Source organism: Magnolia sinica, chromosome 2 (genome assembly GCF_029962835.1).
Source record: "Magnolia sinica isolate HGM2019 chromosome 2, MsV1, whole genome shotgun sequence".
Taxonomy (NCBI): domain Eukaryota; kingdom Viridiplantae; phylum Streptophyta; class Magnoliopsida; order Magnoliales; family Magnoliaceae; genus Magnolia; species Magnolia sinica.
In genome coordinates this window covers 42,907,023-42,929,956 of record NC_080574.1, presented here as the reverse complement: position 1 = coordinate 42,929,956, position 22,934 = coordinate 42,907,023, and the positions used below count along the sequence as shown (strand labels likewise).

General features: G+C 37.3%; 1 protein-coding gene across 1 annotated transcript in view; it reads right to left on the bottom strand.

Annotated features, from left to right (window-relative positions):
- Nucleotides 1-22,934, bottom strand: part of LOC131237045 (protein GRIP) — a 157,557-nt gene that overhangs the window by 41,900 nt on the left and 92,723 nt on the right. Inside the window, exons 11-12 of the mRNA XM_058234682.1 lie at nucleotides 17,208-17,336; nucleotides 16,993-17,093 (exon numbers count right to left, since the gene is read on the bottom strand). Of these exons, the coding sequence (XP_058090665.1) occupies nucleotides 16,993-17,093; nucleotides 17,208-17,336 (230 nt within the window). The remainder of the gene's footprint in view (nucleotides 1-16,992; nucleotides 17,094-17,207; nucleotides 17,337-22,934) is intronic.

The following is a 22,934-nucleotide window of genomic DNA, read 5'->3' as shown; positions in this document are numbered from 1 at the left end:
AATCATATCCCTATATCCTTGGTTATGCATACATTGGTTAATCTTCATCTAAAAAAAATGATTGTTGCATCTACTGAAGCTTCAACTTTAAAGGCTTCATCAATATCTTTGCTTCGACTCACGTCTTTAAGAAAATTTCATCGGGTTGAGTGATAAGCCCGTGAAAATCACTTAAGGTTTTGTTGTGATCTTATTCTTGTTATTTTGGTGTAATAGGTTATTGAGGTTAGCCTGTAAAAACCTTGAAAATAGTGGAAAACCAAAATTATGTGGAGTAGTAATTTTGGGAGTGGAGTAGGTGTGTGTAAAATACTAAACCATTGTAACTCTGTGTGTATTGTGGTGATTGATGATTTTATTCTTGTTCCTTTTCATCGTGAAATATTGATATCAAGGAAGTCGTGAAATAAGGTTGTCCTATCTAAGATTTTAGGTGAAGGATGACCTACGACTCAATTGAAATCAATATTTTAATATTAATTGCTGTTGAGAATTTATTTTCTGCAATTGATTATAAAAAATTGGTTAAGTCCTATTCACCCCCCCTCTAGGACATCTATAACTCAACTTACACCCACATGCCACATATACCTCCACATCACCCCCTTTACACCTCATCTCTTAACATTGACCTTGACCAAGCAAAGCCAAGGCTGCTCACACCCCAACCACTCTTACTTATCCGCGCCCCTCTCCCCTTCAATGCTCTCTTCTCAACTCCCATCCCTCCCATGCTCTCTCTACTCCTCCCATCTCTCTTACCTCATCACACCTTACCTCCCATCCCTCTCTCAATCCCTCCACTCTCTTACCTCATCACACCTTACCTCCCATCCTTCTCTCCATCCCTCCTCTCTCTTAACTCATCACACCTTACCTCCCATCCCTTTGTCCCTCCATCTCCCTTTATATAAGCAAGGCCCACTCCAAGGAGTACACAAAATCTTTTTCACTCACATCTCTTATCTCATGGCATCATTCATCAAACATCTTGTGCACACGCACTGTAGCAAAATAGAGTTGTGGTGCGTAAAAACCGTCATTTGTTTGAAGTGGCTATGGCATTATTATTGGACATGAAGGTTCCAAAGAGTTTGGGGTGATGCCGTTTTAGCTACGTGTTATCATATAAATTGGACACCGTCAGTATTAGGAGGTAAAACTCTTTTATCCCCAACATCCTTCTTTTTCTCTTCCTCATAAATTTTTTGATGCGTATGTTTTGTACATCAATTTGATCATGTCTTCGATAAGTTTGAACCCAAAGTTGTAAAGTATGTGTTTATGGGGTACTTAAATACTCAATACAGCTAGAAATGTTATAATCCTATCACCCATATACAATGTGTCCGTGGATGTCACCTTCTTTGAAAATACTCCATATTTCTCAAATAATGGGAAGACATTGCAACTTTCCAAACACTACCATTCTTCCTATGGTGACGGACACAAATTTACCTGGAAAGCAAGCCACCAAGTCACATCCAAATCCACTATCGTTGCAGGTCTACTCTAGATATTCCAAGGGAAGTACCAAAGTGCCTAGTAGTGTGCCCTCCACCAGTTCTACCAATCCATCTGAAGATCCGCCTCTTCAGTCTCCACCATACTTGCTGAATGAAGCTGATCAACCTATTGCTATTTGAAAGGGTATACGTTCTTATACTCTACATCCTATTTCCAATTTTGTTTCCTTGAATGGTCTATTACGTTCATTTCGGTAGTTTGCTTTGTCCTTGTCATCTGGGACAATCGTTCTAGAAGGCTCTTCATACTTATGGGTGGAAAAGAGCTATAGAAGAAGAAATAGTCGCGCTTTATCATAATCAAACTTGGACTTTAGCTAAGTTACCTGTAGCCTGTAGGGAAACATGTAATAGGGTGCAGAGGGTTATATACGGTGAAGCACAAGTTTGATGGCACTATGGATCATTTAAAGGCCCGGTTGGTGGCAAAAGGGTATACTCAAACTTTTGGAGTAGATTACTCTGGAACCTTCTCCCCAGTGGTCAAGCTTCATTCAATTTGTGTGGTGATCTCTTTTGCTGCAAATTTGGACTGCCCCTATATTAACTGGATGTTAAGAACATGTTTCTTCACGGTGATTTGCTTGAAGAAGTGTGCCAGCTAACAACTTGATAAAGTCTACCAGCTAACAACCATTTTCACTTTTTATCTCTGCAAAATTTGGGAATTTAAACTAGAAAAAGTTTAGACAGTATATTCATAGGGACAATCTAAGTGATCTTTTCCCACTACACCAGTTCCCTTCATTAAAAAGCATGCCATGAGCTTTAGCTTTGCCAACTACTTTCGCCCTTACTGCATTTATGACTATTTTAAAATACTGGGGGTCACACTATATGCTTCTAGCACATGGACACAAAAATAAAAATAATAAAATAATAAAATCAAATTAAAAAAGAGGGCTTTCCATATAACCGCTCGCCTTTAGGGCCATCACCCTATAATCGCCCAATTTTAAGATATTTAAATTGACAAGCTTATGCTTTACAAATACGGAAAAATAGCCGCCTCTTGTACGTCAAAACACTGTTAAGATATGAAAAAGACATATTTGCTCTCACTCCCTTTAGTATTTATAGTTATACCCTATTACAAGGGGGTGGCATGCAAAAGAATTGATGGGGCCCACCTTTATCTACGTGTGTGATTGACACCGGCCATCCATTTTTCCAACTCATTTTAGGCCATCAGCCCAAAAAAAATGAGCAGATCTGAATTGCACGATAGAATCTATCAAACGAAACAGTGGTGATTGAACGCTCACCATTGTAAACTTCTTACGGGCCGATAAAAGTTCTGGATCAAGCTGATATTTATGTTTTCCTTTCATCCAGGAGGTCCTCCTATGTCTGTGTGACCTTATGAATAGGTTGGAAGTTTTTAATGGTGTGTTCAATTACCACTATTTCCTCTCATGTGGCCCACTTGAGTTTTGTATCCGCCTCATTTTTGGTCGCATGTCATAAAATGAGCTCGCAAAATGGATGGACAAGGTTGATTTCTTACAAACATCATTTCGTGCCCCACCCGGCATCCTAGCATAGGAACTTCCTTCGAAAGGAAATCCAGGTTCATCACTTCTCATTGGTATACGTCATTGCCAATCATAGGAGCTCACAAACACGCCGATCCTCTCTGCCTAATAGATTGCATACTACACAATACAACTTTTAACATGTGGAGCTTCTCTAGGCCCACCATGATTTATGCATTAAATCCACACTGTCCATCAAGTTTTCCAGATCATTCCAGAGCATGAGTCCAAAAACGACACAAATCCAAAGCTCAATTGAACCACACAATGGGGATTGAACTACTGTTGAAACCTTCATAGGGCTAACCGTGAGGTTTATTTGCCATCTAACCTGTTCATAAGGTCACACAAGCCTGGATTAAGGTAAAACAAAAATATCAGCTTGATCAGAGCCTTTTGTGGCCCCAAAAAGTTTTAAAGGATAGGAGTCCAATTCCTACCGTAACCAGTGGAGTGGTCCACTTGATATATGGATCTGTCTTGTTTTTGGGCTTGTATCTTAGGATGGTCTGAAAAAATGGATGGATGATGTGGACCTAAGAAATACATCATGGTGGGGCCCATGTAAATTTCATACTTAAAGAAATTACATTGCTTGTGCAGCACATTCCGAAAAGAGAAGAGAATCGAAAGTGTTGGCATGTGGACCTTCCATGGGCCCTATCATGATGTATGTGTTAGATCCACACCGTCCATCCATTTTTCCATATCATTCTCGGGCATGAGACCAAAAATGAGGTAGATCCCAATCTCAAGTGGGCTACACTATAGGAAACAATGGGAATTGGATGTCTAACTTTTTGGGGCCACGGAAGGATCTGATCATGCTTATATTTGTGTTTTCCTTTCATCTAGGTTTGTGTGACCTCATGAAGAGGTTAGATGGAAAATAAACCTTATGGTGGATCCTAGGAATGTTTCAATGGTAGTTGTTTAATCGCCGCTAATGATCCATTTGAGCTTTGGATGTGCCTTAGTTTTGGGCTCGTCCTATAGAGTGATCTGGACAAATTGATGGATGGTGTGGATCTAACACATAAATCATGGTGGGACTAGAGAAATTTTGCACGTTAAAAGTTGTGTTATGTAGTATGTAATGCATTCGGTAGAGAAAATTGGTGCGTTTTTGGCGCTAGCATCATCAGCAATGACATGGACCAATGAGAAGTGATGACACTGAATTTCCACGTGCCTTTAACAAGAGCGGATTTCTTGTGACTTGTGCCCGGGGCTGTGTACGACCATAGAGATGTCCATGAGAAATTCACTCTGTCCATCTATTTTGAAAGACCAAAACAGGATAGGATTTCAAAAATAAGGAAGATTCAAAACTCATGTGGGTCATACCTCAAAAACAGTGGGGATTGAACGCTTAGCGGTGATAGAATTTTTGTATCATTATGATATTTTTTGTCCAATAGTTTATCTTAAGTGGCAATAGTTCTATGAACGATTCGGATGCATATAAACATCATGGTCAACTCCAGGAAGGTTTCAATGGTGGACATTGTTCCCACTGTTTTGTTGGTGTGGCCCATATGAGTTTTGGATCTATTTAATTTTTGGAATCCCGTCCTATTGTGATCTTTAAAAGCAGATGGATGGAGTGGATTTGCCACGAACATCTCTATGGACCCCACACAGCCCTAGGCATGCAATCCGCTCCGGCCTTCAACACAACTGATCCGTAATCTTAGTAAAAGAGTTGGTTGACTTTACTTAAGAGGGCAATTTTGTCATTTCTGAAAATACATATTTTAAACCATATGAAACACTAACGCCATTAGACGCTAGGCGTTGGGATGACTACGGTGCAAAGCATGAGCTTGTTAATTTAAATATTTTAAAATTGGGCAATTATAGGTCGATGGCCCTAAAGGCGGGCAGTTATATGAAAAAACCTCGTTAAAAACAATAAAATTACAAAAATATGAACCTCAAAGTGAACTAGGTTATGGAAATAGTAATCTAATCAAATGAGACGAATCAAAGACATGTCTTAAACTTCTTAAAAGTATTGTACTAAAGTTTCCGATGTATATGGAATGCCATTTCAGTAACAATAAAAGAAGTAGAGTGGAAACAAGGAATTAGTCAAGATTGCTCACCAAGAAGTACTCCAAAATCACCATTTTCAATATCTTGGGTTGATAATTAATGAGGGCAATGTAACTAAGAAGGGTGTTACGCATAGAAATCAAACTGGGTGAAAGAAGTGGATATATGCCTTTTCTATGTCATTGTAGTGTACCAATCAGATTGAGTGGGAAACTTTTTAGGATAGACGTAAGACCGGCAATGCTTTAGGGGATATAATGTTGGGTAGCTAAGGAACAACATGTACATAGGATCAGTGTTTGAAATATCGGTATCACATTACGTATCGCATCCTTGGGATACAGATACATATCAGTTATCGCACAGGATATATCGTTTGTATCGGGTAATTTATCGCTCTTTTTGGAAAACTTAGGGAAACATTGGGAAAATGGTTGAATTTTTCAATGAAACTTCAGGGATTGTTAAAAAAGACTTTAATACACACTTTTAAATCTTAACATCTCAAGAAAGAAGTGCACATAATAGGCTTTCTTTGCATAGGGTCCTAAGCTATGCCTTGTCTAACTGAACTAATGCAATCACATTCAAATTGAATGCATAACATATAGTGTATGTGATGATCATTTCATCAAACATTCCTAAATACTTCGAAATTAGTCTCAATTCACAGTTGGTTGAAGGGAAATTTCGAAAAAGATTAATATTTAAATAATTTTTTTTATTAATTTTTAATTTAAAAATGATTTTTACTTTTCAAAAAATTGACAAAGACTTAACAAATCAGTAAATCAACCCTCACATGCTTGATTTCATGTTTGGAGCGCAACATTGCAATCAATTTGGGAGAAATTAGGAAATTTTGATTTTTTCCAAAATCAGATCACTTACACTCAAATTTCAAAATTAGAGTTTATGTGATGATCATTTCATCAAATACTCCTAAATATTTTGAAATATCTCAATTGACAACTGATTGAAGGAAAATTTCTTAAAAAACATGGAGAGCATGAAGAACCAATGGATATCGAAATCAAAGCTCCAACTCCATTTTTTTTTCCATGCAAAACACGAAGAACCAATGGATTTGTAACCATTTTACACTGATTTAACATAATTTCAACAAAAGCAATCGGATCGGAAATTGAAAATGCTCATTGGATCAAACATGTGGGATATATCGGCATTGCCTATGCGTTTCATATCGCACGGGTGGGATACAAGATATATCATGGGATATATCGGCAGATATCGTCGATATTTAAAACATTGCATAGGATGAGCATAGTTGAAATGAGGATGTTGAGGACGACGAGTGCCAAGATGAATACGGATAGAATTAAAAACACGTGCACTCAAGGGAACTTAGGAGTAGCACCAATGGGTAATAAGATGAGGGAAAATAGACTTGCATGTTTGATCATGTGCAACAGAGACCAAGAACTCCACTAGTTATGAGTTGGCTCAAGTTGAAGGCTTTAAAAGGCATGGGTAAGGCCCAAAAGAACGTGAGCGGAGGTGCTAAGAAATTACTTGATGATCTTATGGTTTAAATGAGGATGTTATCCTTGAAAGATTGGAATGTCGGAACATGATTCATGAAGATGACCCCAATTAGTTAGGAAGAGGCTTTAGATGATGATGAAAGTCCTCTTAAAGTCCTTTATTAGCTTTTGCGGAGATTTCTTGTGAAGTGTAACTAGACTTCTATCTTGGAATTGATACATATTTTCTACTTTGAAGTTGGGTGTTTTTTTTTTTCACTTCTTATTGAAAGATAGTAAGATTAAGAAGATACAGAAAGACTACTTTTAGAGGTTATTGAATGAAGATGCAAGCATGAGGATAGAAATACGAGGATTATCAGACCCTAGGAGGTTGGAGGGCATAGGATAAGGGAAATGAAAGTAGCCTTAGCAAGGCTGAGGAAAAGAAAGGCTGTGAGGATGGATTATATACCCATGTAAGTGTGGAAATTATTGGGTGAAATTGAATTAGTTTGGTTAATGAATTTTTCAATGAATTGTTTTTGCAAAAGAAGTGTTAGATCTGTAGATTAGATACATTGTGATACCTATTCGCAAAGTTGGACCAATTATCAGGGGATCAAACTTATGAGGAAAAGAAAGGCTGTGGGGATGGATTATATACCCATGTGAGTGTGGAAATTACTGGGTGAAATTGATTTTTTTTTTTTTTTTGGCAAAAGAAGTGTTGGATCTATAGATTAGATGCATCGTGATACCTATTCACAAAGTTGGACCAACTATCAGGGTGTCAAACTTATGAGTTACACTATAAAGCTTTGCATGATGTGATAGAGCAAAGGTTAAGACAAGAAACAAAGGTACCAAAGAATCAATTTGGCTTCATGATAGAGAGATCAACAATTGAAGCTATTTTTCTCCTTGTAGACCATTATCGACAAAGTATAAAGAGGAATTTACGCATGCTTTCATTAATGACCTAAAGAAAGCAAACGCTAATGTTGCTAGGAAGGTTATGTTGTGAGTAAGAAATAGGTTTTGGGAAGATATATCAACATCATTAAAGATATAGAGCATCGTTATGAGAAGTAGGATGGCTTGGGGAGATACAGACGAGTCCTTGGTAGCTTTGGGTCCATCAGGGGTCTGAATTGGGCCCATACGTTGATGCATTATTACAAATGAGACAACTGCTATCATCTAGGATGAGGTCCCTTGGTGTATGTTGTCTTCCAATAACAAGGTGCGCTTGCCTAGGACTCAATTGTCGGTCACATATTGCTAGTCAATGGGACTGGAGAGGGGCGAGGTTTTATGCATCATCATCCTTTCATGTATCTACTATTTTAAATATCCACGATATTAGCTGATATATCCCATGATATATCTTGTATCCCACATGTGCAATACGAAACACACAAGCAGTGGGATATACCTCACGTGTTTGATATGGTGAGCATTTTTTATTTTTGATCATTTTTTTTTCCTGTAAATCATGTTAAATCAGTGTCAAATTGTTCCAAATCCATGATTTTTCATGTTTTGGATTGGAACCTTCGCTTTCGAGATTTGGAGGACATGGGCCAAGTTGCGGAAAATTTAAAAAAAAAATAATCCGATTTCTCGCAAATTAGTTGCAATCATTGTGTCCAAACATAAAATCAAACATGTATCATGTATGCAACCTGATCTAGTGATTCTTTAACATCAAACATGTATGTAACCTGATCTAGTGATTCTTCTTTTGCTTTTGAATGTATTGCTTGTGTTTTCACACGTCGTCTTACATTTATAAATTATATGAATAGACTTTGAATATACTTACATCAATTCAATTAGATAACGCATAGATTAAGACCCCATACAAAAAAAAAAAAAAACCTATTATGTGCACTCGTTTTTTTTTTTTTGTAATTTTTTGATTTATAAGTGTGTATTGATGTCTTTTTTAACAATCGTTGAAGTTTTATTAAAAAAGTCAACTAATTTCCAAATGTTTCCCCATGTTTCCAACAACAACGATAATGTGTGATACAATTGATATATCCCATGCGATAACCGATACGTATCTGTATCCCAATGGTGTGAAACATAACACGATACCGATATTTTGAACACATGATGTATGGCACCTTAGGATGCGAAAGCATATATTGATATTGTTGATGATATTGCAAATACCAGGAAATACATCACCCTTTAAAGGAAACATTAGTAAAATGGTGGATTTTTTCAGTGAAACTTCATGAGATGTTAAATGAAATATGATCACACACTAGGGATCTACAAGAAACTATATAGAATAGGTTTCCATTGTATAGGGGACCAAACCATGTGTTGTTGAACAAATGTAGTGCAATTATATCCAAAAAATGAGTTCATATCATTCAAATATCATGAAATACAAGTAATAAAACACAAGTACTACCAGAAACTAAAGAGAACAAAAACAAATATACATTTGCCTCAAACATACAAGGATTTGCAAGGCATCTCGAAGTCGTCATCCATGTCCCCAATAGCACAACCAACATTCATCAATGACAGTATGAATTTCTCATACCTGCATTGCAATTTTAAAGGGCAAAATGGAGAAAACTAGGATTTCCCCAATTTACCCCATTTTTCACCTTTAAAATATGATTTTCACCTCAAATCCAAATCATGCATAGACATGAATTACGAGAATCCACGCTAATATGTAGAAAGAAAACAAAATTTCACAACCTTTTCTCACCTCAGAGTTTTAGTCTGACTATGCTCTTGAGAGTGATATCTCCCCCAAATTCGTTTATTGATGTAAAAAACTCAAGCATAGTTATTCCAAAAAAGATTTTAGTTGTTTTTGGGTTTTTCCAAAACAATTTCCCGGATTTTTATTTTTGCCGGAATATTGCTGGTATCATTGATACATGTGACAATATTGAACTAGAAAGAAAACAAAATTTCACTATTTTTTTCTCACCTTGGAGTTTTAGTCTGATTATGCTCGTGAGCATGATTTCTCTCCGAAATTCATGTATTGGCATCAAACAACTCAAGCGGAGTAGTTAAAACACCCATACTCCCACATTTTTTCCTGATTTTTTATTTTAGTTGTTTTTGGGTTTGTCCAAAAAATTTCCTGATTTTTATTTTTGCCAGAATATTGCTGTTATCATTGATACATGTGATAATATTGAATTAGAAAGAAAACAAAATTTCACAACTTTTTCTCACCTTGTAGTTTCAATTTGATTATGCTCACGAGTGTGATTTTTCTCTGAAATTCGTGTATTGGCATCAAACAACTCAATCAGAGTTGTTAAAACACCCCTAGTCCCACATTTTTCCTGATTTTTTTTTTTTTTGGCCAAAATATTGCTGATATGGTTGAAAAATAGCAATAATATTGCATGTATCAATGATACATTGCATTTATTAGTGTTTTAAATAGGTTATGCTATGTAGTATGCAGCTTATGCTACATAATGTCGCTTAGCCTTCACACTACGTAGCTCATGAAAATAGCTTAAGTCATATGTAGCCTACACTACATGCACGCTACACGCTATGTAGCATATCTTGTGAACTATGTAGCTTACATTTGATTTACTTTTCACTAAACATGAAAATTAATTAATGCTTTCAATAATTTATTACATTTTTTTATTTTCAATAAAAATTAGTTAATATTTTCAATGATTTTAGTAAAATAATATATGTAACAGTATTAAATCAGTTCCTCTGCTATTTCTTTATCTTTATACTTAATCTTTACCCTATTTTTCACATTATTATAGGATGTGTTTGGTTGCACCAAATATCATGAAAAATTAAGATATTAGGTGCAAGCAAGTGTAATCTTAATTTTTTACAAAAAAAAAAATCCAAAAGTAACATTTATATTATGCTACGTGCTACATAGCTTACACATCACGCTTCAGAGGAGTGAAACACTATGCTACACTATTTAAAACACTAATATTTACAACAAAGGAGCTAGACGATATCTCACAATATTTTAAATATCAAGAAATATAGGCTGATAATATTGATACGCATTGCATTTTTCTTGCAATATATGTTACTACCCCATGTTTTGCATCACTAAGGTGAGATACTGATAGTATTGATGGATATTATCATTCGGATCATCAACACATAGAACACTGGAGAAGGTTCATTGCTAAATTGAATGTTTGGAAGAAGGCCTTAGAATCCACAAGATTCAAACTAAAGTGGCATAACCAAAACAAAGTACCTGTAACCAGTGTTTTAAATATCGACGATATCAACCGTTATATCGTACGATATATCTTGTATCCCATCTATGCGATATGAAACGCAGAGGTCCTAGTGTCGATATATCCCACCTATTCGATCCAGTGAGCATTTTCGATTTTCAATCCATGTTTTTGTTGTAAATCACGTTAAACTAGTGTCAAATGGTTACAAATATATGATTCTTCATATTTTCCATGAAAAAACATAGATTTGGAACTTCGATTTCGAGATTTATGGGAGATGAGTCAAGTTGTGGAAAATTGAGAAAAATCAAAATTTCTCAGTTTCTCACAAATCAGTTACAATCTTTGTATCCAAACACAAAATTAAACATGTATGCAACCTAATCTAGTGACTCTTCTTTTGCTTTTGAATGTATTGCTTCTGTTTCCATACATGCCTTCTTACGTTTATATATTATATTAATAGACTTTGAATATACTTGCATCAATTCTATATTAGGACCCCATACAAAGGAAACCCCTATTATGTGCACCTTTTTTTTTCTTTTTTTTTGTAATGTTTTGATTTCTAAGTGTGTATTGATGTCTTTTTCAACAATCCCTGAAGTTTCATTGAAAAAATTGACCAATTTCCCAATGTTCCCATGTTTCCCAACAACGACAATACATTACGCGATACAATCGATATGTACCATGCAATAACCGATAAGTATCCGTATCCCAAGGGTGTGATACATTACGTGATAACAATATTTAAAACATTGCCTATAAGAGAACTTGGATAGTCATAGATGTGAGAATTTAATTACCATTGATGACTAGAGATTCCTTAAACAATATGTTCAATGATCTCGGCAATATCATCAAACTATGGAGAAATTAAGGATGTTTCTAATACAAATAAAGTTAGAAGTAGAGATGCACTTTCGGAATGTTATGGGTCAACGCATGCCAATGAAACTCAAGGGAATGTTTTATAAGGAAACTATTAGACTAGCTATGCCACATGGGGAGTATTGGGACACAACATGAATAAACAATAAATGCTGAAGACATGACGATATTGAGAAGGATGTGAGGGAAGCAAAAGGATTAATTATGAATGAGGTCATTGGAAATTTGGGAGTAGTCCCAATTGGAGATAAAGGATGGAGAGCTGATTGAGAAAATTCAGCAATGTGCATGAAAGCAGGGGATGACCTCAATAAAGAAAAAAAGATTGCTTAAGGTTGAAGGGGTTGAAAGGATGACGAAACAAAGATATAAAATGATGGGGGCATCACACGCGCATGCGCGCCGCCCCCTATGCACGTACGCACGAAGGAGGGCCCCACCGTCGATCTGGATCGATGACGATGCCCAGAGAGGGCCCTCTAGCTAGAAGACGGAGTTTTGGTTCCTTAGAGTGGGCCCGATAATCAAGTAAAGCCTATCATGGGATCTCATGATCGGGGCCCACTAGCCGGATTGATTTCATATTTTAGGTTTTGCTTATTGTTATTATTTAGAACATCATGAATGCTTTAGATTTCTTTGTTTAATTTTTATTTTAGTTTACTTCATCCCAAGTAATAGGTTGTGCACATGACGCGAGTTTTGAAGTATAGGGTTTTCTTATAAATAGACACCCCTTGTAGTTCTTTTGATTCCATTGAAGATTAATAAAAATTGTGTTTTCCTACTCTCTGAGTTGTGAAGCCTAATTGGGTGCGAAGCCCTCCATTCATCAAAGCGTTAATTACCGTGGTGCGAAGCCACATCTATCCCAATTCACCCCCATCCATCGCGATCTCTACTACCCATCTTCTATCATCCTTTCTTCTCATCTCACCCCATCATCTACACTTCGAATCAATCATCTATTGCAACAATTCTCCTCCCCACAGCAGAATTTCAGAAACTGGCCCTACAGGAGGGCTGAAACTTCGGCGAAGCACCATGCATAAACAGTACATCGGATCGAGCTGAGATTTGGGAGTTTTGGAGTCCATCCTTGACCGACCAGGGCCAAGGTGGCCTTTTCTGAATAGTGGGCCCCACACATGTGCGGCCGGGATCACACGCACATGCGTCTCGGCCATTGTTGTCGTTCATGCGTGCGGTACTTCTCTGGTTCGTCTCTCTCCTCTCTCACTCCGTTTTCACCCAAAATTCCTAAACCTAACCCTAAATTACTCAAATCTCCAATTTTATGCCCCTTTTCTTACCTTAGGGTTTCCTGAATTGGAATTTCTGAATCCCTTGGATTAGGGATTGATTACTATGCATGTGTGGATGATTATTTCTCATCTTTGAGTATCGTTTGGTTCATAAATTTTTATTGATCCAACCCTATCATGTGTAGGCCTGGACCCCCATAGATTCCCTTTAATTGAATGTTTGGACTTTCATGTGGGATATGGAATTTGTGTAATTGTTTCTGAACTAACGTGATCTTAAGCCTGAAATCTCGCATATCATATTTAATTTTCATGTCCTGCATCAAATTTGGTATCAGAGATTAGGGTTCTTATAGGGGAATACATTACATGTTTAGGGTTAGTTTGTTTGAGTCCATCATGCATTCAGATCATCATATGTAGCTTTTAAGAATCTATAGTCCCTGATATTAGTTGCTGAAATTTCAGTTAGCAGGAAATTAGCCATTTACATTGTTGTAACTTTCTGTTATTCCTTTATTTTGACAACTATATTGCTGGATTTTAGTAGCACTGCGTAGTTTCCCTCATATAGTCTCATAGGATCATTTGGTCCCATATAGTTGTCGTAGAAAGTCCTTAGGTGGAGTCAAGTTGTACGCCCACACGTACGGGTCATGGTTTTGGCTAGCACCATACACTAAACATGGAACAACTACTAGAGTCACTAAACAAGCTATCCCAGCAGATCGAGTCTTGGGGTAAGCGCTTGGAACAAGACATAGATCAACGCCTTGACCAAATAAAGGCCTCCCTCAGGACAAACCCCACCATTAGGGAAGATGGCCAATCTCAGACAGGTGGCCAGGAGGATAGACCAATGAATGGAGGTGGCCAAGGAATCAGTCATGGGCGTGCACCCGTGCCCCCACTCCATGAGGGACATTAAGACCATTATTTTGAGGGGTACAACATGTGCGGCCTCGTGGCTAGAGAGAGTGCACCAGAGGCCAGTGTAGAGTTACCTATTGAGGTCATTCCGGTAGTGGATGAGTTTCATAATATCTTTCCTGATGATCTACTGGATGAGTCTCCCCCTAGGAGGGATATAGAGCACACCAGAACATGGGATACCGTAATACCTACAGCCGAGTTTGCGTTTAATAGTTCTGTCGATAGGTTCACAAGTCTCAGTCCTTATGAAGTCGTTACTGTTTATAAACCTAGGAAACCTATTGATCTTGTCCCTATGTCACTGTCCCATAGGGTGTCAGATCCTGCAGAGTCTTTTGCGCATCACATTCATTCATGGCATCAAGAAATCAGGCAGAAGCTCACTACTAGTAATGAACATTACAAATTTTCTGCAAACCAACATAAACGTTTTAAAGAATTCAATATTGGGGACTCTGTGATGGTCCACATCTGGCCCGAGTAGTACCCTCCGAGGGCCGTTCGTAAGTTACACACGCGTAGTGCTGGACCCTTCAAAATTATAAAACGCAACGGTCTCAATGTGTATGAGGTAGATCTTCCACCTTCCATGGGAATTAGTTTCACATTCAATGTGGAGGATCTAGTTACTTTTCAGGAGATCACTGATACTTTGTCCAGCCCTTCGCCCACCCATCCTGATTCCCCATATTTATCCGTTGAACCATGGCCCCTTCCCGACCCATTTTCCCAGCCTTTACCTCCCATACTTACTCTTCTTGACCTTTCTTCCCAACCTCTACCTCCCATACCTACCCTTCCCGACCCATTTTCCTAGCCTTTACGTCCCGACCCATTTTCTCAGCCTCTATCTCCCATACCTACTCGTCCCGACCCATTTTTTCAGCCTCTATCTCCCATACCTACTCGTCCCGACCCATTTTCCTAGCCGCCACCTCTTATACCTACTCTTCCTGACATTTCTTCTCAGCCTCTGCCTGTCATACCTAACCTTCACACACCCAGAGAGAAAATAGAGGATATCTTAGACCATTAGATAGTTTCAACGTTGGACAGCGGGTTTCAGAAGTACCTGGTTAAATGGAAGTCACGCCAGCTTCAGACAACACGTGGCTCACTGAGGAGGAGCTTCAGAGACTTGATCCTGGCATCCTGGAGTGGTTCAGGAGTTTTATTTCGCCAGTGGCGAAATCTTCGCAGCCGGGGAGAATTGATGGGGACATCATGCGCACACGCGCATGCGCGCCACCCCCTACGCACGTACGCAGAAAGGAGGGCCCTACTATCGATCTGGATTGATGACGACGTCCAGAGAGAGCCCCCTAGCTAGAAGACGAAGTTTTGGTTCCTTGGAGTGGGCCCGATAATCAAGTAAAGCCCATCATGGGATCTCATGATCAGGGCCCACTAGTCGGATTGATTTCATATTTTAGGTTTTGTTTATTGTTATTATTTAGAACATCATGATCGCTTTAGATTTCTTTGTTTGATTTTTATTTTAGTTTACTTTATCGCCAAGTAATAGGCTATGCACATAGCGCGAGTTTTGGGGTATAGGGTTTTCTTATAAATAGGCACCCCTTGTAGTTTTTTTGATTCCATTGAAGATTAATAAAAATTCTGCGTTTTCCTACTCTCTGAGTTGTGAAGCCTAATTGGGTGCGAAGCCCCTTTCATTGAAGGGTTAACTACCGTGGTGCAAAGCCACATCTATCCCGATTCGCCCCCATCCATCGTCATCTCTACTACTCATCTTCTACCATCCCTTCTTCTCATCTCACCCCATCATCTACACTTCGAATCAATCATTTACTGCAACAATTCTCCTCCCACAGCAGAATTTTAGAATCTGGCCCTACAGGAGGGCTGAAACTTCGACGAAGCACCATGCACAAACGGTACATCGGATCGAGCTGAGATTTGAGGGTTTTGGAGTCCATCCCTAACCAACCAGGGCCAATGTGGCCTTTTCTGAATAGTGGGCCCCACACACGTACGGCCGGGATCACACGCACGTACTTCTGGGCTATTGTTGTTGTCCATGCGTGCGATACTTCTCTGGTTCGTTTCTCTCCTCTCTTTCACTCCGCTTTCACCCAAAATCCCTAAACCTAACCCTAAATTACTTTATGCCCCTTTTCTTACCCTAGGGTTCCCCGAATTAGAATTTCTGAATCCCTTGGATTAGGGACTGATTACTATGCATGTGTGGATGATTATTTCTCATCTTTGAGTATCATTTGGTTCATAAATTTTTATTGATCCAGCCCTATCATGTGTAGGCCTGGACCCGCATAGATTCCCCTTAATTGAATGTTTGGACTTTCATGTGGGACATGGAATTTGTGTAATTGTTTCTGAACTAACGTGATCTTAAGCCTAAAATCTTGCATATCATATTTAATTTTCATGTCCTGCATCATAAAAGGAACTTGATAGATATCATAAGGAACATGAGTGTTTTTCATGTAAAAAACGATAGGGCCTTTGGAAGTTTTGGTGAAATGGGATTAATAAAGTTGATCCCAAGTGGTTGGGGGACGATGATGATAGTAAGTGCATCTTCAACACTTTATACACCTTAGAGACGTTTCCTATTTATCACCACTTTAGATTTCCCAGAGACTGGCACATAAAATATTATTGTTTCAACTACACTTCTGGCATCAGCATTTGCTAGTACACTTCAATCTTGTGGCCAAGTTTCAATATAAGCAGCATGGGCATTGAATGCTAGTATAAGAAGCAAAGTGACAGCATGGAGAATTGGGAAGTATTGCACTAAGTGACAAGCATTGTCGCATCCAACTCTTATTCATATACTAGAAGCTCCATACAAAATTAAACAATTAGAATTTCTAGGAAGAGTATGCTTAAAATCATTGCAAAAAGAACATGGATAAATATATTTATCAACGAAAAGCAAAGCCTAGATACACATAAAAAAGGATGATAACTCTCATGGAATCATAGCAATGGTATGGGGTAGCTAAATCTTAGGTACTGGTGGAAAAAGTCAACAATAATCCACTGCCTTAAATCATGTTTAGAAGAATATAAGTCACCTTGCTGCAAGTTCTTTATCATGATTAGCCATAGCAACCTGAAGATCTCGAAGGGCCTTATCCCTTTCTGCTGATGTCAGTGCTAATTCTCTTTCGGCTTCCTAAATAGAGGGAGGGAGACACAGTAACTAACAGATAGACATGAATTTTTATTTTTATAAATGAGTTCAAGCACTTTTCATATTTATATGATGGTGAAATTTGCAATCATGTACTTTTATTGCTTCCTCCTGAGCTTTGACTACTTCAGTGTCCTTAGCTGCAAGTAACTCTGCATCCTTTTTTTGGAGAAGTGCATGTGCACGGACCTTGTAAGCAGAAAATTCGCTTTGCAGGTGGTTGATCTGTAAAAGTAACCAATATGAGAAAGAAAGTCTGCATCCAGATCATCAATGTCTAGAAAAGGTTTACTTACAAGGAATACAAGTGAAAAAAGTGTTTCTTTAATGCGGTTAGGAAAGAGCATAATGTTACCATGAGGCAGTGGGATTATGAACATTTTATAAACTTTTGCTTTGGGTCTAATAATAAACACTTTATAGTTTTGGAATGCAGCCTGTATGCTGTAGTACTCCAATGCCTGGTAGAAATCTATGCAAATTGATATGCCACCACTGATCAGAAGATGTTGCAAGGAAAAGAAGCAGACTGGCCCACAGAATATTTCAGAAACCATTACATGGAGGCATATTCCTTGAGTGAATATTTCAATTAGTCATATACCAGAAAAAGCATTTCGCAAAAACACATTACTTAAGAAAAGTACAATGAGAGGATGTATTGATTCAACACAATAAGATGCGACAAATATTACTTTTGTGATCACGTTGAAGAATATGTATCTTTAATAATCAAAAAGCAATTCCTGCAAGGTTATGGGAAGAAGCAAATATAGGTGAATATCTTCCCTATAAAGTTTTAACGATTCCTCTCAATCAAAGTGAAACAAATATCAGTCCCTCCTGTTTCTTTAATAATCAAATATCCCTCTTGATCACAGGTAGAGCAAAACTTTACTGACCTGAACCAATGTTTTAAATATTGACAATATCGGCCGATATATCCCGTGATATATCTTGTATCCCACCTGTGTGATACGAAATGAGTAGGTAGTGCTGATATATCCCACATATTCGATCCGTTGAGCATTTTCAATTTCTGATCTCTCTCTCTCTCTCTTTCTTTCTTTTTTTGTTGAAATTATATTAAATCAGTGTCAAATGAATAAATCCATTGGTTCTTCATGTTTTGCATGAAAAATCATGGACTTGGAGCTTTGATTTCAATATCCATTGGTTCTTCATGTTCTCCTTGTTTTTTTTTTTTTCCCAAAAATTTCCTTCAACCAACTGTCAATTGAGACTAATTTCGAAGTATGTAGGAGTATTTAATGAAATGATCACCACATATGCTCTAATTTCGGAATTTGAGTGTAGGTGATCCGATTTGGGAAAATTTGGAGAAAATTCAAAATTTCTCCAATTTCTCCCTAATTGCTTGCAATGTTGCACTCCAAACATGAAATCAAGCATGTATGAGGGCTGATCTACCAATTTGTCAAGTCCTTGTAAATTTTCAGAAAATAAAAATAATTTTTAATTAAAAATTAATTAAAAATAAATTATTAATTTTTTTTAATCGAAATTTCCCTTTAACCAACTATCAATTGAGACTAATTTCTAAGTATTTAGGAGTGTTTGCTGAAATGATCATCACATACACTCTATATGTTATGCATTCAATTTGAATATAGTTGCATTAGTTCAGTCAACAACGCGTAACTTAGGACCCCATATAAAGGAAACATGTTATGTGAACTTTTTTTTTGAGATGTTATGATTTAAAAGCGTATTGGGGCCGTTTTTTTAACAATTCTTGAAGTTTCATTGAAAACTTCAACTATTTTTTCACAATGTTTCCCAAAAAGTGTGATAAATTACCTGATACAATCGATATATCCTGTGTGATAACCGATATGTATCTATATCCCAAGGATGCAATACATAACACGATGTTGATATTTTGAACATTAGCCTAAACAAACATTACATGTAGTCGAAGAACCTCATATTTCATAGAGCACAAACTCTGGGAAGCCCCACTTCTTGAGCATGAGGCGAGAAACAGTTGGTTTGGATGGATTTAAGGAGAGAATGGGATAAAAGAAGAAAATGGAAATGGACGAAAAGTGCAGGAGGAAAGCTTGTTGTTGTGTGTTAGAGTGAGAAACCCTAACACATTCCTTTTATTATATTGCTAGATACACTTACATACTCCACAGGAGCACACAGAACTATACACATGCACGCACCTAAAAAGGAACATAATGAAAATACACAATACAGATACACAACTTGCATTCTCCATGCTCTATACTCCCCCTCAAGTAGGAGCATGGATATCGATCATGCCCAACTTGCAATTTCCTTGTTGGCAACCTTTTCACGAATGAAATGACAATCAATCTCAATGTGCTTCACGCGTTAATGGAACACGGGATTGCAAGCAATGTGAATGACAGCCTGATTGTCTCAATGCAAAGAAACGAGACTTGGAAGATTATAGCCGAGTTCCCATAAGAGAGTTCGAGGCCAAATAAATTCACATGTTGCATGAGCCATTGCCCGATACTCAGCCTCGGTAGAGGATCAGGCCATGATGGACTGTTTCTTGCTCTTCCAGGTGACAAGATTGCCGCCAATAAATGTATAGTATCTAGATGTTGACTTGCGATCATAGAGATTGCTAGCACAATCAACATCAGAGTAACCTGACAGGTGAAGGTGACCATGCCGTTGAAAACGTAGACCTTTGCCTGGAGAAGATTTGAGATACCGAAGGATACGATGCACACTTGCACACAGTTGTGAGATGTGAGGTGCGAGGGGCATGCATGAATTAACTCACTACAATCACAACATATGAAAGATCTGGTTGAGTGATGGTGAGATGGATAAGGCGACCAACTAACCTCCGATACATCCCTGGATCAGGAAGAAGATCACCATCATTAGGACTAATCTTTTGAGTTGCATCCATAGGAGGGGCAACAAGCCTACACACGAGCATTCTAGTCTCAGAGAGAAGATCAATGACATATTTACTTTGAGAGAGCACCGTTTTTGATATTTTTTCGAAACTTCTTGCTTCCAAACTCCTTCTCACTCCTTCTACTGCTAATTTCGACCAACCTTGGCTGGATATTTGAGGAAAAAACACATTATATTGACGGATTTTGTTGAATCAAAGCTTGGTGGGCCATTTTTCATAAATTTGTCAAAAATAGGTATTTATACTTTTTTAATATGTTTTGCTGTTTTAATCATCTCATATGATGTGTTAATCATAGAGAACATGTTAATATGCATTTTACAGATTTGGGGTGCCATTTAATATTTTTTAATATTTTTTTCTATTTACGCATGAATTTTGCCCCTTTTTTTAAAATTCAAAAAATCAATTTTTAATGATTGTTTTTGCTGTTTTAATCATTCCATATGATGTGTTAATCATAGTAGAACATGTTAATGTGCATTTTACAGATTTGGGGTGCCACTTTATATTTTTTTAATATTTTTTTCTATTTACGCCTGAATTTTGCCCCTTTTTTTAAAAATTCAAAATATCAATTTTTAATGATTGTTTTGCTGTTTTAATCATGCCATATGATGTGTTAATCATAGTAGAACATGTTAATATGCATTTTACAGATTTGGGGTGTCATTTTATATTTTTAAATATTTTTTTCTATTTACGCATGAATTTTGCCCCTTTTTTTAAAATTCAAAAAATCAATTTTTAATGGTTGTTTTGCTGTTTTAATCATGCCATGTGATGTGTTAATCATAGTAGAACATGTTAATGTGTATTTTACAGATTTGGGGTACCATTTTATATTTTTTAAATATTTATTTCTATTTACACATGAATTTTGCCCCTTTTTTTAAAAAATTCAAAAAATCAATTTTTAATGATTGTTTTGCTGTTTTAATCATTCCATATGATGTGTTAATCATAGTAGAACATGTTAATGTGCATTTTACAGATTTGGGGTGCCATTTTATATTTTTTAAATATTTTTTTCTATTTACGCATGAATTTTGCCCCTTTTTTTTTAAATTCAAAAAATCAATTTTTAATAATTGTTTTGCTGTTTTAATCATGCCATATGATGTGTTAATCATAGTAGAACATGTTAATGTGCATTTTACAGATTTGGGGTGCCATTTTATATTTTTAAATATTTTTTTCTATTTACGCATGAATTTTGGCCATTTTTTTTAAAATTCGAAAAATCAATTTTTAATGGTTGTATTGCTGTTTTAATCATGCCATATGATGTGTTAATCATAGTAGAATATGTTAATGTGCATTTTACAGATTTGGGATGCCATTTTATAATTTTTTAATATTTTTTTCTATTTACGCATTAATTATGGCCCTTTTTTTTAAAATTTAAAAAATAATTTTTTAATGATTGTTTTACTGTTTTAATCATGCCATGTGATGTGTTAATCATAGTAGAACATGTTAATGTGTATTTTACAGATTTGGGGTGTTATTTTATAATTTTTTCTATTTTCGAATTAGTGACTTTATGTTTTTATTTGCTTATATTGGACAAGTTTTGCCTTGGAGCTTCTTAGGTTATAGTTAGAATATAAAATCATCTTTATTAACATAGGTCATACACTCATACTCAAATCTAATTATCTAGTGTCTACCTAAGCCTAAAGAAATGTCTGGGTCTGGCCAACAACAAGTAAGTGATGATATTGGATGGCAACATTGTGAGAGGGTTGGTGGTACTAGGCACCAAATGAAGTGCAAGTATTGTGATAGACTAGTGACTGGTGGAATTACCGAAAGAGATAATGCTTTTAATGCAAGGTCAAGTTGCGCCATGTAGTAGAGTACCGAAAGAGATAATGCTTTTAATGCAAGCTCGTCTGGATGAGTCGAAGGGTAAACGTGTTGTATAAAAGAAGAAAGATGATATTTTGGATGCAGCTCGACAAGAAGTGTTTGGTCCTGAATATATGGGCATTCGTGATGAAGATATTATTGATTCTGACGAAGATTCAGATCGAGAACTTACTATAGCTAGGAGAGAGAGCTTGCGTCTAGCTCGTGAAGAGGAAGAACGTCGCCGCATGTTTGGCACGCATGGGTCAGTGCGTGATACAGGGGGGGGAGTGGGAGTGGGAGTGGGAGTGCAACTGCTTCTGCAGGTGGGGGTGGGGGGGTAGGTTTGGTAGGTTACGACGTATGTTTGGGAGCCGACGACAGACATCTTCACATGATGCCCCTATACGTTTGGATGAAGAAGTAAATGAGCCTAGGAGACCCTCTATTGATCCAATCCTATTTAGGAAAGAATCAACTAAACAAAAGAAGATAAAACAAATGTGGAGTAGAACTTCCGTTGAGAAATTAGGTAGAGCGGACAAAGTTATTTATACATGCCAACATACCTCCTAACGCAGCCAATTCTCATATTGGCAAGTGGTAATTGATGCGGCAGAAGCGGTGAAGGAATAAAAGCTCCACGGCTAAGGAGATTAGGGGAAATGGACAGATGAGAGTATGCGGATGTGAAAGCATACGTGGCTACCTTTAAACCTGTATGGCGAAGCCGAGGATGCACAATCATGTGTGATGGTTGGCTGGCCCAACCAGACGCAGCATGATCAACTTCATGGTATTCGCCACTTAGGAACTATATACCACAAGTCAATTGATGCCTCGGAGGCAACAAAAATTCTACTTATATTAATGGACTAATGGATAAAGTTGTGGACGAGATTGGAGAGGAGAATATAGTGCAGATTGTGACAGATAACGAAGCAACATATAAGCTTGCAGGACATATGTTGATGGATAAGAGAAAACATCTTTTTGGTCACCATGTGCTGCCCATTGTATTGATCTTATATTGGAAG